The sequence below is a fragment of the Xyrauchen texanus genome, chromosome 42 (genome assembly GCF_025860055.1).
Source record: "Xyrauchen texanus isolate HMW12.3.18 chromosome 42, RBS_HiC_50CHRs, whole genome shotgun sequence".
NCBI classification, from domain to species: domain Eukaryota; kingdom Metazoa; phylum Chordata; class Actinopteri; order Cypriniformes; family Catostomidae; genus Xyrauchen; species Xyrauchen texanus.
Genome location: NC_068317.1, coordinates 29227273 through 29244480, shown reverse-complemented (window position 1 = coordinate 29244480; position 17208 = coordinate 29227273). Strand labels below are relative to the sequence as shown.

General features: G+C 37.4%; 2 protein-coding genes across 3 annotated transcripts in view; one reads left to right on the top strand and one right to left on the bottom strand.

The window, feature by feature from the left end:
• LOC127635086 (gamma-1-syntrophin-like) overlaps nucleotides 1-17208 on the top strand; it is a 69674-nt gene that overhangs the window by 8000 nt on the left and 44466 nt on the right. The window contains exon 1 of one of the 2 annotated variants that reach the window (XM_052114866.1): nucleotides 14981-15254. The exons of the other annotated variant lie outside the window; for it this stretch is intronic. The gene's annotated coding sequence lies outside the window, so the exon portion shown is untranslated. Of the gene's footprint in view, nucleotides 1-14980; nucleotides 15255-17208 lie in introns of those variants that run through there. 2 annotated transcript variants of the gene reach the window in all.
• On the bottom strand, nucleotides 7137-10389 carry LOC127635088 (zinc finger protein SNAI2-like). The gene is made up of 3 exons (XM_052114868.1): nucleotides 10144-10389; nucleotides 8457-8969; nucleotides 7137-8247 (listed from the first exon to the last, which is right to left on the bottom strand). The coding sequence occupies exons 1-3, from the start codon at nucleotides 10220-10222 to the stop codon at nucleotides 8066-8068; spliced, it is 774 nt and encodes a 257-aa protein (XP_051970828.1). The 5' UTR covers nucleotides 10223-10389; the 3' UTR covers nucleotides 7137-8065.

Genomic DNA, 17208 nt, shown 5'->3' with positions numbered 1-17208 from the left:
CAGTTATACCAGTCAAACTAGCCTGTCTGGCACCAACAATCATGCCACCAATTTTCCCTATTGTGATGGTTGATGTGAACATTAACTGAAGCTCCTGACCCATATTTGCATGATTTTATGCAGTGCATTGCTGCCACATGATTGGCTGATTAGATAATCAAATGAATAAGTAGGTGTACAGGTGTTCCTAATAAAGTTCTAGGTGAGTGTATACTACATGGTAAAAAACATGGTATTATGGTAATTTCATGGTCATTTGTAAGTGTTGAAAAGAATGGGTAAAAAGGAAATTCATTCATCCTTGAGGACCAACAGTGTAGGCTAAACATTAATTTAATGAGCTTTTCCTAAATTCCTTTTGTTAGACTCATGACAACAGAGGGGTCAAAACTAAACCATGGGGTGTATGAAACTACATCAATATCTAGCGCACCGAATCGCTTAAATTGCTTATTGAAAAACATAGTGTACTATAGTAATTTTTTCCCTCCATTTCTAATACTTTAGGAAGAAGTGTACAGTTAATTGTGGTAACTGATTGGTGCTTTAGCAGAATTTTAGAAGAATATCTATAGATAATATCAACAAAGAGAAGATAAAAACATGTCATGCTGAGTTTAAAGAGTTCTAGTCTCTACAAATGTCACAACATCATTTCTGTAAAATGTTGTACACTGTACCCAAGTCTTAGAGATTTTAAATTCTCAAATGGAAGAATAACATATCATACATAGGTCAACAAACCAAACAGGGTCTAGCAGATAAACAGAGTAAAATATTTAAGAGATGATTTAGAGTAGAGGACCCTGGTATGAGTTCGGTGATATCGATTGTAATTGGCTAAGAGGCATGTGATTGCACTGTTTCCATCACATGATCAGTCTGACCTCTAAGGTTAGCGGCAGACTGTAATGATATTTGCCTGATTAGCAAGTGCATACACGTCTTGCTGCTTGGAATTGAAGTATTTCTTGTTTTGTTTCCTTCCCTTTTTTATCCCGCTGTTAAAACAAGTGACTTGACAGAAGCCTTGTTTTGGCTTGTGACTGCTAGCAATTAGCAGCTAGCTATATGTAAACAACTAACCAAAGCCATCCAAACTATAAAACTGACCTGAGAAAAACTGATGCATTGTCTATTTACTGTAGTTAATCTTCATGTTTTTCATTTACCTGTCTCTGTTCTGTAACACAATATTAATTAGTACTCAGGTATATCTGTGGTGTGTGTTTAGCATACGTAGCATTGCATGTTGCTCTAAGAACTTAAAGTTGCCTTGATTGTAGGGATAAAACCCCAAGGTTGATTTTTTTTTTATCTTTATTAATCAGCTTAAATCATTCTTAAGAGTAATTCCTCAAGTTATACAAAAATAGAACAGAGTGACTATTTGCACTTGGCGTTAATAGCACCTGCTACACAGCGTGGCTATTTCCACTCCAATAGTCTGGTGGAAACACAGTACTTGAAGACAAACTGTGCCTTTTGTCCCACTTTTCCCATCCTGTTACCTATCTCTACTCTTAATATTTCCTTTAATACATGATTTAATAATAAACAATAATTAATATAAAGGTGGATTTCCTTGCAGTTGTTTAGTCATAGTGAATGTTGGAGAGTTGAGAGGTTTGATCCAGGTAAAATTAACCATAGTTTTAATGAAATTAACCACGGTGTTACTACAGTAATTTGGTGTTAATGTAGTGACCATGTTTGATTTTTGGTTACTGTGAATTACTAAAAAATTCCATGTTGATACTATGGTTACTGTAGTAAAACCATGATCATTTTTGTAAGGGAAAGTTAGGGTTAGGGTTAGGGGTAGGGGTTGGTGCAGGGTGTCTGTGGGACTAGTAGTTCATTAGGGGTGCAAATAGTATCTGCCACTTTGCACTTTGTGCAAAAAAAATATGCTTTTTGTTGCTATTTACAGTTGGTGCAAATAGCCTCTGCCAAAACAGAAAGTACACATTTTTCAAAATAATTGAATATTACTACGATTGACTGAAATATTTATATTTCCCATATTTAGGGTTAATGATTTATACCCACTCTTTAACCTATTAAAAATGTGCACATGACTACATGACGCATTTGTTCTAATGATACCTCAAAATGTGCATTCCACACTCCAAAAATCACAAAAAGGCAGCATAAAAATTATCCAGATGACTTCAGTGGTTAAATCCATGTCTTCTGATGTGATATTATAGGTGTGGGTGAGAAACAGTTCAATATTTAAGTTAATTTTTGCTTGAAATTCATCCCCCTGCCCAGTAGGGGGCGTATGCATGAAGAATGTGAATAACCAAAAACACAAGAAGAAGAATGTAAAAGTTAAAGTGCAGCCTGACTGAGCAGGGAGGATAATTTATAGTACAAATTGACATAAATATTGATCTGTTTCTCATCCACACCTATCAAATCACTTCTGAAGACATGGATTAAACCACTGGAGTCATATGGATTACTTTTATGCAGACTTGTATGATTTTTGCAGTTTAAAAATGTTGGCACCCATTCACTTGGATTGTATGTACAAAAAGAGCTAAGGAATTCTTCTTAAAATCTTAATTTGTGTTCTGCTGAAGAAAGAAAGCCACACACATCTGGGATGGCATAAGGGAAAGTAAATTATTTTTAACTATTCCTTTAAGCACAAGATTAACTGTACATAAAATGTGTTAAAAACAAAAGAATGGACTCCACACTAACATGATTTTTAAACCAGTAAACCTCCTTTTATGCAACTGAGGAAAATAATGATCTTTCTCCTCAGGTCAAGCTTTCTCTATCGCACACTAACCAGAACAAACAGGCCTTCAATCAACTTTCTAATTGAATCTGTTCCGTTTAGAGGAGTGGCTGCGTTAGTGTGAAGTCAGCAGCTTAAAGAGAGAGAAACAGACTAACAAAGATAATGTACTTCCTTTAGAACCTTGTAGAATCTGTCCTCGAGCTATGGTGATGGTAGTCTTGTGAAGCCAGCTGACATGATGTGGGGCATCAAAAGTTCAATGAACATTACGAAAGAGCAGAAAGTTAAGAAGGGGCTTTAATGATTTGGAAAAAAAAAAATTCTCTCTTTTTTTTTTTGGTAAATTGCATTAGTAGCAGGTGCTGTCACATGTTCTTCTGAGAAATAAAAAAATTAAAGGGGAAAAAAAAAACCTGTTTACTAAAACAGTGTCAGGGAAGTGGTTACATGGACATACTAGTAAAATTAAATGCTTTGACATGCTCAGTTTTTTCCTTGTATTGACATACATGTGGAAGGTTGAGTGGGATATACTGAAGGGCTCGTCTATTTATTTATTTATTTTATTTTATTTTATTTTTAAATAGCCAATAACTTTTAGTTTACATTACAACCAGCAACCACCCTTGACAACTTGTATCACTGATGGAAGCAATGAAGACATTTAAAGAAATAGTTCACCCAAAAATGAAAATTCTCTCATCATTTACTCACCCTCATGCCATTCCAGATATGCATGACTTTCTTTTTTCTGTAGAACATAAATGAACATTTTTAGAAGAATTTCTCAGCTCTTTTTGTCCATTCAATACAAGTGAATGGTGACCAGAACTTTGAAGCTCCAAAAAACACATAAAGGCAGCATAAAAGTAATCCATACGACTCCAGTGGTTTAATCCATGTCTTCTGAAGCATTATGTTTTATGAAAAACAGATCAACATTTACGTAAGTCCTTTTTTACTGTAAATCTCCACTTTCACCAGTCCTCCTATGCGCGTTCACGAGAGGTTTTTTTGTTGCTTTTTTTTGGGTGATTCACATTCTTCATGTATTTCGCCACCTAATGGGCAGGGAGGACAAAGAAAAGACAGAAGGGTGATAAAGGAAAGAATAAATAAATCCTATTTGCACAACAGCCCAGTAGGTGGCGACATGTACGAAGAATGCGTATCACTAAAAAACAAAAGAAGATAAGTAGCAAATATTTGCTGCCAAATCTGGCCAGCATTATATCATTAATTGGCAGTTTTCTAGAAAAGTGATGATATTTAACTTTTCTAGAGAACCTACAAACTTTTCTAGTATTTTTATAAAACAACAAGAGATGTGAACACCTGTATGGTATTATGGGGGTCCCGAGGGCCTAATCTGTCTGATTCGAGGTTGAAATCCTGGAATAGTGCATCGACGAGTCAGATTTTTTTAAAGATAAAGCCCCAGAGAATGAAAGAGACATGTGTTTTTCCAAATCCACCAGGCCTCTTCTTGTACTCTTCAGTCAACATATCTTTCATTGTGATTTTAGTTCATGTTTCCAGTATCCTCAGTATTTGAATATCTTTAGTATAATGCATCAGAAATAATAATATTAATAATAATTTAGGATGTTTAGCCATTTTTACAATACATTGGAATACAATACATTCTTATATAACTGTACTGAAACCTTTTAAACGCCTACACAAATAGCCTTTATGTCAACCTGAACTGGTGTTCACAACATATTTCAGATAAAACAAAAGTAGGACAGGACTTGATTTTATCCATCGGGAATTATTTGGGTTGTCTCTACGATTTCAGATAAAGCACAAAAAACACAACACACTGTGGTTGGTCACCTTACATGCCAGTCAAATGGTTTCTTCCTCTCTAAGAAGGTAGATTTTATCCTGCAAGTCTGTCAGCTGAAAAGAAACGTGGTTACAGAGGTGGAACAAGTTGATACATTTTGGTGAAAGATTATGAGGCCAAGCATTTTCTTTAGAATAGTGTGCACCAATGAATAGTGTACAATAAGACCGGGAATGTGAATTAAAAAAGGAAATTGGATCAATTTTGATTTCATGTTGACTTTAAGATATAGTGATGTTTGCAACAGAGCTATTTTATTTCAGACTGGCATTATATTTAGTAAATCACATCACTAAATCACCATCACCAAATGTAAAAAATGTCTTTGGTCTGTAGGTTTGTGCTGGCCCACTGTGTACTGTGAGGTTACTGAGCAATAATCCAGTAAAGGACTTTCACATGTGTGAGAGCCAGTCTGGCTTTGCCATAGTGGCCCCTTCAGAGACCTGGAGTCTTCAAAGAAATTGGCAGCCAAGTGAGATCAACATGGGGAGGAGGTGTCACATTTGGGGTTTGTTTGTGAACAGAACAGGTTCATGAGGACAGGTTCATATGGCCACTTGTTGCTTTTAAAATCACTGAACGAACACAGAAAGCATCTTTTACAGTCAGTAGGACATTAGGTGAGCATTGGTCTTCGTCTTTCATTGTGAGACACAAGAAAAGTTGTCTAGTACAGTTGAAACTGCTTCACCAATGGATTTCCATAATGTTTGGTTAATGATGTCTGTGATATATCAGAACAAATCAGATATTTTTTATTTTTAGGAACAATATTGAAGAACGCATGATAATGATTCACTCAATTTTAGACCACATCCACTTTTAGTTTTCTAACGTCAGTGTTTTCCAAAGTGGAAAGCGTTTTCAAATTTATCATTAAAAAACAATTTGGGGAGCATTTTCCATAATGGTACAGAGTTGCCATTAGCAATGTTTTTGTTTTGTTTTTTCCATCACATTTTCTTTATTTTTATAATTTGAGCTATTTTATGTATACTAAACAAATGGTGGAAAAAATGTCCATCGTTAGGACATATTGCACACAGAACAGCGTTTAAAAGAGATTAGACTCACAAACAGCAATTTTAAGTATGAAATTATATTAAAATATTTTAGAGCTAAGCTTAACTAGGATTTGATTTTCAATGAATTTTTCAAGGACTTAATTCATTCCAGGCCTGGAAGTCTTCCTTGGAATTCCTAGATATTTCTAACCTTGCTAGTGTATACATAAATGCATGTCTATCCGAACCCAAAGTACCCAAACTCCAACACTCTACCTATTGGAATATTTTTGGGGGTGGGGGATTTTACAACTTTTACATTCACCTGATGAAAAAGGCACATGATCCGGATAGAATTAACCATGGTTTACTGTAATTGTAATATCTATGCGTTTTGGTGAAAACTATATAGTTCTGATGTACTTACCATGGTGTTCCTACAGTAACATGTTCATAGCAGTTAATAGTAACCATGTTTAATTTCGTGGTTACTATGATTTTATGTGAAAAATACTATGGTGATACTATGGTTCATGTACAAAATTTTTACACGGGAGGGTTAGGGGTCGGTGTAGGGTGTCTATCGACTCTAAATAAACACAATAATAATTCTGCAGTGATGCCCCTATAGTGTATGCTAGTATTTAAACAGGGGTGCAAGATTATCTGCCACTAATTGCACTAGAGTGCAAAGAAGATGCTTTTTTTGTTGAGTGCAAATAGTTGAGTATTAAGGAAAAGTACAGACACATTTTTCATCAACCATTCAACTTTTTTTTTCAACAGTTTGTTTTATGGATAAATGGATTGGCGGAAATGTTGCCCATTTGAACCAGAGAAAGTTGGGCTTCCTTTTAAGTGTCTAAGGAAGTTGCTTCTTGTTGCAATTTGGTTAACTTACAATCTTGTGTTCAAACTCTGTAAAGCTTTTACTAGAGCTAGAGGAAAGAAAACCAACCTTATTCTGAAAATAAATAACATCTTCACCCACATGATGTTTCAATTCATTATCCATAAAAACTTCATTAAATTGCTTTTTCCGAAGACAGATCACAGCAAACTGCAAACACATTTGCATCATGAAATACTTAAACTGTGCTTTGATGGACTCCCAGGTTGTTGTTAACTACTGCATGAGTGAGTCAAACCATATTCTAAATACAACAGTTAATAACCCAGCTCTTTTCATCAAAAGGCCATGAATGTTTTAAAAAGTATATTAACATTTAAAATGATTCCACAACAGGTTCATCAGCACTAACAACACAATGCCGAAACAATGATGCACTTTTAACGTGATTTCTGTAAAATGTTCTAGCTAAGGGGCTTATCATTTGCATAACATTGCAAATACAGTGTAAATGTAAACTTTAAGCTAACTGTTATTCAATGCAAGCGTTAAAAGCTTAACAACGAGACCCCCGTTTTGCAAATGAACAGCCAAGACAATCATTCCTGGTGCGTTTTAAAACATTATGAATGCCAAAAAGATAAGGACTATTGCTACATGTTATTCAAAAAGTGTAAATTTTATTTTCGTACAAAATCATACCATCCATTTACACTTTGAAATACAAAGTACAATCATATCAGTGTCATATACATTCAAAAAAATTCAATCAAACAATTATATGGCAAAATCTCAGAAGTTCCTGATGAAAAAGGCACATGGCAAGGTTTTGCATGTATGAGTGCTGGGTAATTGTTTAAATACTTTTAATTCAAGAAAACATCATTTTGCACTTGTTCCCTGTTTAAAAATGGCTATTCCTTTGGTCTCCAGCTCATTGGTTTGTGAAAATATCTGACCGATTACCTCTCAGAACAGAAAAAAGAACCACAAAGTAAAAAAGTGACTGTCATACCCTTAAACATCAGTCACAGACTTAAAACTGGTACAACGTATTGCTTATTAGAGAGTGTATAGAACCTCCCAAATAGTACATAGCTGTAAACAAATGTACAGTACATATCAACCCGACACAGACAGGGCTAATACTGTTTAAATGGAACACACATGATGGCCACATGACATGTTGAATTAATCTGCTTTTACACTGAAATGAAAGGGCTCTTATGTTGAGTTAATACCACCAGGGATCCAGCAAACAGTCTTTTTTGCCTTTTCCTTTTTGAGGGTGTCGAAGGTTCTCCAGGAACCAAACTCACAAGGCATCTTGGAAAGGTTGTTTTGGGTTGGTTTTGAATGGGCGTGGACAAGACTGGAATCTGATCTTTGAATGACACCTTAAGATACAGACCCAGGGGCTGTGCATTTTAATAGTCAAAGTTAGGAGCAATGATTTGGGATGCATCTGCTATGCTCTGTATCCAGTTGACCACAAATATACGAACAGGAAGAACATGTCCGAGATTCGTGTTCACAATTGAAGGCACTTGGTCAATGCAAGCCCTGTTATACCAATGTCTGTGAATGATGTGCTTGTCTCAGTGCGCAATGCAACAGCCAGATTCCTCGTGTTTGTGCAGCAGTGACATGCGCGAGAAGGTTTTGGAGCAGTTTTTGCACTGGTATTTCTTCACGTCCGAGTGGGTTTGCAGGTGAGCTCGGAGGTTGGACCTGTCCGCAAATGCACGACTGCAATGGGGACATGAAAAGGGTTTCTCACCTAACGAAATGAATGAAATGGCATGTCAGTGCATGTTAAAGCATTGCTGCAACAACGATAAGTCAAAAGCTTAATCAAGCAAAATGTACAGTTGTTGAACATTGACATGAAACATTTACCAATGCATAGCATATGGGAAGTATTACACTATAAACAGGCATAAAGTGTTTGAACGAGCTCATATTATTCAGATTGTGTGATCTTCTCACCTGTATGTGTCCTAATATGCCCTTGCAGCAACCACGGCCTGGAGAAGGCTTTCCCACACATTTTACAAACGCAAGGCAACGTGTGTGTCCTTATGTGCATCTTTAGGGCCCCGAGACTCACGTACTCCTTCTCGCAATACTTGCAGCTGAAAGATTTCCGGGTCTGTGCATCGCAGTGCAGTTGCTTGTGTTTCATGAGTCCAGAATACGTGCTGTAAGACTTGTTACACAAACTGCACTGAAACTTCTCCGCGTCTGAGAGTTTAGTGGACTGTATTCTCTCATCTTCGTCACTCCTGGGGCTCTCGGAGCCGCTGTGGTCTTTATTGGAGGATGTGTCGGAAATGGAAGAGGGGTATCCGGATATGGGGGAGAGATCGCTGGGAAGGGGTGACAGGGGCAGGCTGCTTGTAGTCCATATGGTTATGGGGTTGTATGCCACGGAATTTAGGACTTCAGGTTGAGGTATAACAGGCACCGGGAGGGTTTTTAGTACATATGGAGAAATAAACACTGCAATAGAAGGGAAATTGCAAGCACATTAGTTAGGTCCAGTGGACAAGAGGGTGCACATCTTAATTCAACCTGACTTGAGGTGATGTTTTGAAGTTTTGCATGTGCAGACATCACTGATATCAGGCTGGCACAAGTTAATGGGTTAGACATTTAGTGGATTTAAGAGATTGGACAACTCTTTGCGCTCCAATAGTGACTATTTGCACTCCAATAGTCTGGTGGAAACAGGATTTTATGATTAACTGCGACTCATATACAGCTGTAGAAGGTCTGGATGTAACAATGGTATGTGTATGTGTTGTCATGCTGGAGATCTGGGTTCGAATCCCACCCCTTGATATACTACTCTTAATATTTACATTTATGCATTTGGCAGATGCTTTTATCCAAAGTGACTTACAGAGCCCTTATTACAGGGACAATCTCCCCAGAGCAACCTGGAGTTAAGTGCCTTGCTCAAGGACACAATGGTGGTGGCTGTGGGGATCGAACCAGCAACCTTCTGATTAACGGTTATGTGCTATGATTTTACTAGTAAAATACCATGGTGAAACTATGATTACTGTACAACATCTTTGTAAGGGAGGGTTAAGAGTTGGTGCAGGGTGTCTGTCGACTCCAAATAAACAATAATAATTCTGCAGTGATGCCCCTATAGTGTATGCTAGTATTTAAACATGGGTGCAAGAGTATCTGCCACTAATTGCACTAGAGTGCAAAGAAGATGCTTTTTGCACTGAGTGCAAATAGTTGAGTATTAAGGAAAAGTACAGACACTTTTCACCAAACATCCAACTTTTTTTTCAACAGTTTGTTTTATGGATAAACTCAGTTTTAAGCTCATTAAGATTTTTGAGAATGGCACCAAATTGCAAGCCATTTGTAATACTGCACACGCCCTTTTTTGAATGGGATTTTTGGACTTAAGTGTACAAGTGAAAAAGAAGTATTAATAAGAAAATGAGCAATGAGTCAAATCAATAAGCACATACAATTACACCAGTGAACTTTCTTGAGTGTGATGCAACTCAATGTGCCATAACTTTAAGAATAAGTGCAGTATAAAACAACCAGTGCACTTCAACTAATTTTGAAATCTTAACTATTAGGCATTCAAATGTGAATATTAAGAAAAAGCTGTGATTCTGCATCAAACTGCAAAATGAATTACCTGTTGGACTCTCCAGTTCACTGTAATTCGGCTTCTTGGCTGCGTTAAAATGCTTCTTTACGAGGAATGAACGAGGCATCCTGAAATAAATGTTGAAAGTTGCCTGGTAAATATATAACGGTCCTCTCTTCTCTCTCTTATGTCTGTAATCCTTATTGCACAGTCCAGCAGGGCTTCATCTTCCAGTGCAGAGAGAGAGAGCTACTCTACAACTCCTGCACCTCGGTGCAAAAAACAAGTAAATACTTCCAATCAGGTGCAAAAGGCGGAGCTTGGCTTTTCAATCATGCATATTCATGAGCTCCGATCCAATCAAAATAGATGTGTTAATTTTGGTGCACGGGGATGGGCTTTTTAAACTTGCATATTCATGAGCTCCGATCCAATCAATAGCACGGGACTGAGGCGGCCGAGCAGAGCAAGGCAGGTGTTCACGCTCGTGATGTGTATAATGTTCAGACTTGCCACAGATGAAAGCACACAGATTGTTGGAATGCCAATAAATATCCACGAATATTTCGAGCAGGGTTTTGAAAAATGACGAAAAGTGAAAAGCAATATAGAACATGTTGTTCTTGATGTTAGCCAACTTTTGGTTCAAACTGATTTGTAAACATATCAAATGTGTAAACCAATGTGTCTTGTTGGTTTGGTGTTGTTTGCTTTAACTGATGGAAAACTATTAATGCTAGTAAAATAAATTACGTGTAAGATACATGTTTAAATTAAACTGTTTAAAATTATTTAAAAAAAATAATTTTTATAAGCTGAATGATTTGACAGAGTTTCAAATTTAATTTACAATACATAAATATTAATTAATAGTAGCGCAAGTCTGATTTAATAGCAGTTCACTAGCGCCCTCTTGTGTTAACTTGATAGTGAACCCCTACTTGATTGATAAGGGTTACTATGAATGCTGGAAAAGGTGCGTCAGTCTTAATAAATTAAATGTCACTCAAATGGCAGTGTGCAGACATTTTAATATATATATATATATATATATATATATATATATATATATATATATATATATATATATATATATATATATAATTACTATATAAATAGAATGTTTTTAAAAGCAAGGGCTGTGAAATCCAATAATCAGCATGTCTGTTTGAATGAGTAATTTATTAGTTTATGTATAATATTTAAATATAATATTATATACATATATTCTGTAGTGGCATACATAAAAATTATGAAAAGATTAAAAAACTATATTTAAAATAAAATGGTTGATTAGAGCCATTAAAAGTTCAGAATGGTGTTGTGCATTTACCTTAGTCTGAAGTGATTAAGACATTTAGTCAGATTCACACTTAAAAATAAAAAAGTCTAGATTTTAGAACATGTCCGTGTCTGAGTGGCCCCAATGGTGGGGTGTGTAGACTTATTTAAAATGTATGAATTTCAATTAACAAAACATTGAATGCGATTCATGCATTTTAAAGGTTGACTCAAGTGTCCATCATTTTCTGGCCCATTATTCATTGTGTTGTAAAGTCACATTTTCATGCTGATAGGACCTATTCACACCTATTAGCTGAACCTTTAGGACAAAGCATGAAACGATTCATAAATGGGGAGCTGATTTTGGATGAGCATTCCTGTGAAAACAGAAACAAAGATTGTTTTCAGAGCTAACTAAGTTACAGATAATGGCCGTAATGGCCATAATGTCACAGTACTACAATACATGACATCTCCCTTTGTATCAAGTCTGATTTAGAGGGTTCCGATATAAATGAGTCTTCCCATTAAATAAATTTAAAGGACGCAACTTGTGTGTGTGTATACAAAATGATTTGGCTATTGCTGTTCAAGTAGGACAGGACACCAACACAAGCATCGATAAGAAAAATGAAAAATGGATAAAATCAATTAGCATAAAAAAGGAGATAACAGCAGCACATATAGTTGCTATTAATATAAAGAAAGCACCTCTCTATAGGGACTATTGTCTTCGGGATGTCTGAGTAATTAAAACAGCACACCCTAAGCAGATTTTCTTCAGATTTCTTATCTGCCAAAACTAATTAGGTAAGCTTTGTTCTCAGTGAATGCAAAAGCAAGGGCATTCATATCTCTGCTCTCAATGACATTAAAAAATGTCTATTTTTCTGTATGTGTTTGAGTTTATGTCTGATATTATTGTTGGAATGGCAAAGTTAACCTTCACTTGTCTTTAATACATTTAATACCTTCTATACACTGTTTACAATAAAGAAGATATATATATATATATATACCTATATATACTGTACCTCAAACTGCATCACACACACACACACACACACACACACACACACACACACACACATTTCAGTGAGATGATATTTTCTTTATTCAAATGTTTTGACTTTTTCTTATCCTTGACATAATTTTTACATTTGAATGTTTTAAGAAAATACATGTTTGATTTAGAAAATATATTTCTTTCAACCTTGCTATTTAAAACATTTACAACAAGTTTCAAATATTTTTGGCCAGGAATTTGTATTTTTTTTGACCATGTGTTCTTGACTTCAGTTGTATCAGGCATGATTAATATAATGGCAAACAGAGACTGTAGTGTGTTTGCAGAGATGGCGGAAAATAATAGTGAGCACAGCACTATCTGTCTCCTTTATAACCTCTGGTTCAAGAGATCATAGTAATGGCCTTTCTAGATGAGTTAAGAAAGAAATAATATCCAGCATTATGTGTGATGACAATATATGCGCTATATTAATGTTAATCTGTGAGGACACTGTATAGATAAGTAATCTTTAGTAGACGCCTTTAAATTAGGTGACTTACAGTAGGCTATTATTACCGAGACAATCTCCCTGGAGCAACTTGAGGTTAAGTGAATTTCTCAAAGGCAAGCCTTTTAGTTATCAGGTGGATCTTTAACCACTACACCTTTTGGGGGGGGGGGGGGGCACTTTCCCCCTTTCTCCCCAATTTGGAATGCCCAATTCCCAATGCGCTCTATGTCCTCGTGGTGGCGTAGTGACTAGCCTCAATCCAGCTGGCGGAGGAGAATCTTGCCTCCGCGCCTGAGTCCGTCAATCCACGCATTTTATCACGTGGCTTGTTGAGCATGTTACCGTGGAGACGATGCGTGTGTGGAGGCTTCACGCTATTCTCTGCAGCATCCACGCACAACTCACCGTGTGCCACACCGAGAGCGAGATCCACATTATAGCGACCACGAGAAGGTTACTCCATGTGACTCTACCCTCCCTAGCAACCGGGCCAATTTCATTGCTAAGGAGACCTGGCTGGTGTCACTCAGCATGCCCTTGATTCGAACTCGTGACTCCAGGGCTGGTAGTCAGCGTCTTTACCATATTACCCTTTGTTAACATTATAAGTTGCATGTCAAATCCAGGCAGAAATACAGACAAAGATAGACTATTACAGCATATAGAGGACATTCTGTCTACAGACTACTTAATACACTTATTAAAATAGTATGCAAAAGCTTATTTCAATTATAGTAGACTCACTCTTATCACAGAATACGCCTCGATATGGAGGCATTTGCGTAGACCATCTGTAAAATTAAGTAAACTTCAGTCATTTAGGTGATATTTAAATATGGAGTTGAAACATTGTGTTACGTATAGCTTTATTGGGAAGATACTGAATGACGGTGACAGTGCCACCCTCTCGTGCCTGTAACATATTTTTCCCTCAGCATTGACTCTCTATTATAAATACCCTCCGTATCAGATTTAGACGGAGAGACGTGTTGTGTTGGTGAATAATGAAGGAATGAAGCAGTCGAGTGGAGAGAGACATAGAAAGGCACTTGTGATTAGCAATGGGGAGTCCTTAGGAAGCATCGCTCAGAGGTGTTCCCAGAAGTCTTCAAGCAGCATTTTAAAGGAATAGTTCACCCTAAAATGAAAATTCTCTCATAATTTACTCACCCTCATGTCATCCCAGATATCTATGACTTTCTTCTGCAGAACACAAACAAAGATTTTTAGAAGAATATCTCAACTCTGTAGTTTCATACAATGCAAGTGGATGGTGATCAGCACTTAAAAGCTCCAAAAAGCACAGACAGTCATAGTAAAGTAGGCAGAACCACCAGCCCGCTCTGTTCTACCGATGGAGCTAACGCCCCTGATCGGCCCAAAAGTGCGTCGGCCCACTGGGAAAATGCCCGGTATGCCAGATTACCAGTCCAGCCCTGGCTACACTAAGCCCTCAGCCATGCAGTAACAAAAAATACAAAATCAAAAGTGTAGTATCATCCCAAATGGAATACTTAATGTCTTTATTTGTTTTACTTCACGAAAGCATTCGCCGTTTAACAGCTGATTGAAGTGACGCATCAAACGCTTGCAATGTGTTGCTGCTAGCTTTAGCGTGTTAGCCACAGTACTTGTATCTCAAATAACGTACAATTCAAATAATGTAGTATTCAAGTCACATTTTTAAGGTACTGTCTTAACAGAAGTTTCACTAGTTGCCACGTTCTGCTTTATTAACAATTAACTTGTCAGGGCCAGGTAACTCTGCCCCTTCCGCTAGGTATGGCAAGCCATGAGCACAGAGTGCATGAAGTGTCAGTTGAAGAAGTGCACCATCCAGGTACATGTTGTACACTTATGCATACTCTTTAAGTGATACTGCAGAAATAGTCTACTGGTGGCAGTACGCTAATCCTAGACTCCAGGCTAGGTCACGCTTTGCGAATCGGCTCGATCGAATCATTTACACGAATCGGTTCAATGGAACGATTCGTTCGCGAATCGGACCTCGCTAGTTGATTTTCAACCGGTCATCATTGCTCAGGATGCCTAGCGACAGCGGGAGAGATTTAGATGGAAAGCGCTGTAGCATGGCTTAGATTGCGGAGGATGCTGGCGAACAAGACAGCAGATGTGTCTCGCCTGCTACTGGAATATAATCTAAGAACAAGTTTAAAGGACCCGTTTCGGAAGATTTTGCCAAGCGGTTGCGGATGGAGACGGTGTGGTCGTTATGATCTGAGGGCTGATCACTCGTTTCCCCATAGACAGTGATGACAAAACCAAGGATGGGAGAATTATGAACTTGGATGAGTGGAAGCGATTGCAAATCACCACCTGTTAGATAAATATCAGGTAAGATTTTTTATATTAATTAGACCAAAAGGCAGTTTTGCAAGCGCTGTGATTTCCATTTAACTGAACGCATATATTAATTGGCGCATGATTTGCAATTGATACGGTTTTGAAGGACCTTCACACTGTCTTTAACTAAATTATTCACTCATGAAATAGATCTAATAATGGAGGTATAGCGAGTGTAATCAGATCAAGAATCTAACTAGCTAACTAAAATATGAATATGAGGCTTTGTTGCCTAAACTTGAGAGCCAAATTGAGTGTATGAAGCCTTTATGCAGCATTAGAGATGCTGGACCACGAATCCAGTACAGCCTCTTCTTGATGCACATTTTGCTGTGTCAGATGTTGCATTCACATCAGGTGAAAAGAACCACATTGCCTCCAGCCAACAAGACCATATCCATCCTTGTTCTAATGTACTGACGTGGTAAAATAGTCAGATGGTCCCAAGGTTGGCACTTCATCAAACATGAGCCTTTTGGAACGCCCATCATTTTTAATTAAGGGTTTACTACATACCCTAAAGCTCCCAATTTGTCCTCAATTTAATATAATTGAGTAATTCATTAAACAAATATGTAAATATGCTGTAGATAGTTAATTTTTGGCATATGGACATTTATTATGACTCCTTCAGCAAAGTCTGGTTCATCCCAAGGTGGCTTCTACATAACTATCTTAGGGAGTTACCAATCAACAATTCTTGGTTCCCTGTAACGTTCTGAGAATGTTGTTTTTTAAAAAAAAAACTCAAAGAACATTTCTAGTTGGTTCCCCTCAAAATTACCAATTGGGGACCATAAACTGGAGTGGTGGTGGCGTAGTGGGCTAAAGCACTGGGCTGGTAAGCAGAAGGTTGCTGGTTCGATCCCCACAGCCACCACCATTGTGTCCTTGAGCAAGGCTCTTAACTCCAGGTTGCTCCGGGGGTACTGTCCCTGTAATTAGGGCACTGTAAGTCGCTATGGATAAAAGCGTCTGCCAAATGCATAAAAAAAAACTAACGTTGGAGGAACGTTCTGTTTCCTGGATTTGCTGGGTTTTTCCTTTCCATCTATTGCTTGCTCATTGGGGGTATTTTCTGCACAGCTGCTTTGGAGCACTTTTCAAAAGCACTTTTCAAATAAAACCAACTTAACTCAGCATCACAAGTGTCAGATGGCCAGCTGTCATCTTTTTGTTGCAATTCATCCAGTTATATTGATGCATGATGGATATGGATGCCTTCACATTCATAATAGCTACTAAGCAAGTGACTCAAGGAAAGAGTAGACCCAGTGCCAGGCCAGCATTATCATAATGTTTTGCCAGCGTGATCTACCAAGACTAGGACAGATTGCTCATTACGCACAAACACCAGTTAGTGCCTCATTAACACGAAACACTGTTTAAATAGTGATAATGGTTCACCGTGCCGAGGTAGGAGTGACTGTTGTGTGCATTGTTGACTCAACCTAAATGTGACCTCCAGACAGCTGGTGAATGTCTTGTGGCTTTTCCTTATTAAAAAGATGCCCTCAGATTTCTTTGAGATGGAATCAGAAAGGTTCACAAACCTTAGCAGGATGTCTTGTGTTGTAACGGTTAACTACTGGTTGGAAAGTGGTATTCAAAAAGAAAATTCTCAGGAAGTTGTCAGCCACCCAGAACAAATCTACATGCAGACAGATAATTAGAGGGAAGAAGATGGGAGCTGAGAATTGGTCTTGAGCTTATCTGTCAAGAAAGTAGGAAACAAAAATAGATTTTTGTGCAGAACAGGAGCAAAGTGGTTTTTGCTTTTGAAGACATTCACAGAGTCTTACATAGATTCGATTTTTAAGATAATTGAGTTGCTGCTGCATTGAATGACATATTGAGAATACAGTAAATATTCATGCGCTTAATCAATATTTTACGTTTGATGCATCTGTTATTTGAGGATTACATATTTGACTGAATCAACATC

What these genes read in the sequence shown, in the direction of transcription:
- LOC127635088 (XM_052114868.1), bottom strand. Translation starts at nt 10,222, where the DNA reads ATGCCTCGTTCATTCCTCGTAAAGAAGCATTTTAACGCAGCCAAGAAG. An exon ending in TGAACTGGAGAGTCCAACAG is followed by an intron (nt 8,970 to 10,143) that starts GTAATTCATTTT and finishes CTTCTATTGCAG; the next exon opens with TGTTTATTTCTCCATATGTA. An exon ending in GCATATTAGGACACATACAG is followed by an intron (nt 8,248 to 8,456) that starts GTGAGAAGATCA and finishes TCATTTCGTTAG; the next exon opens with GTGAGAAACCCTTTTCATGT.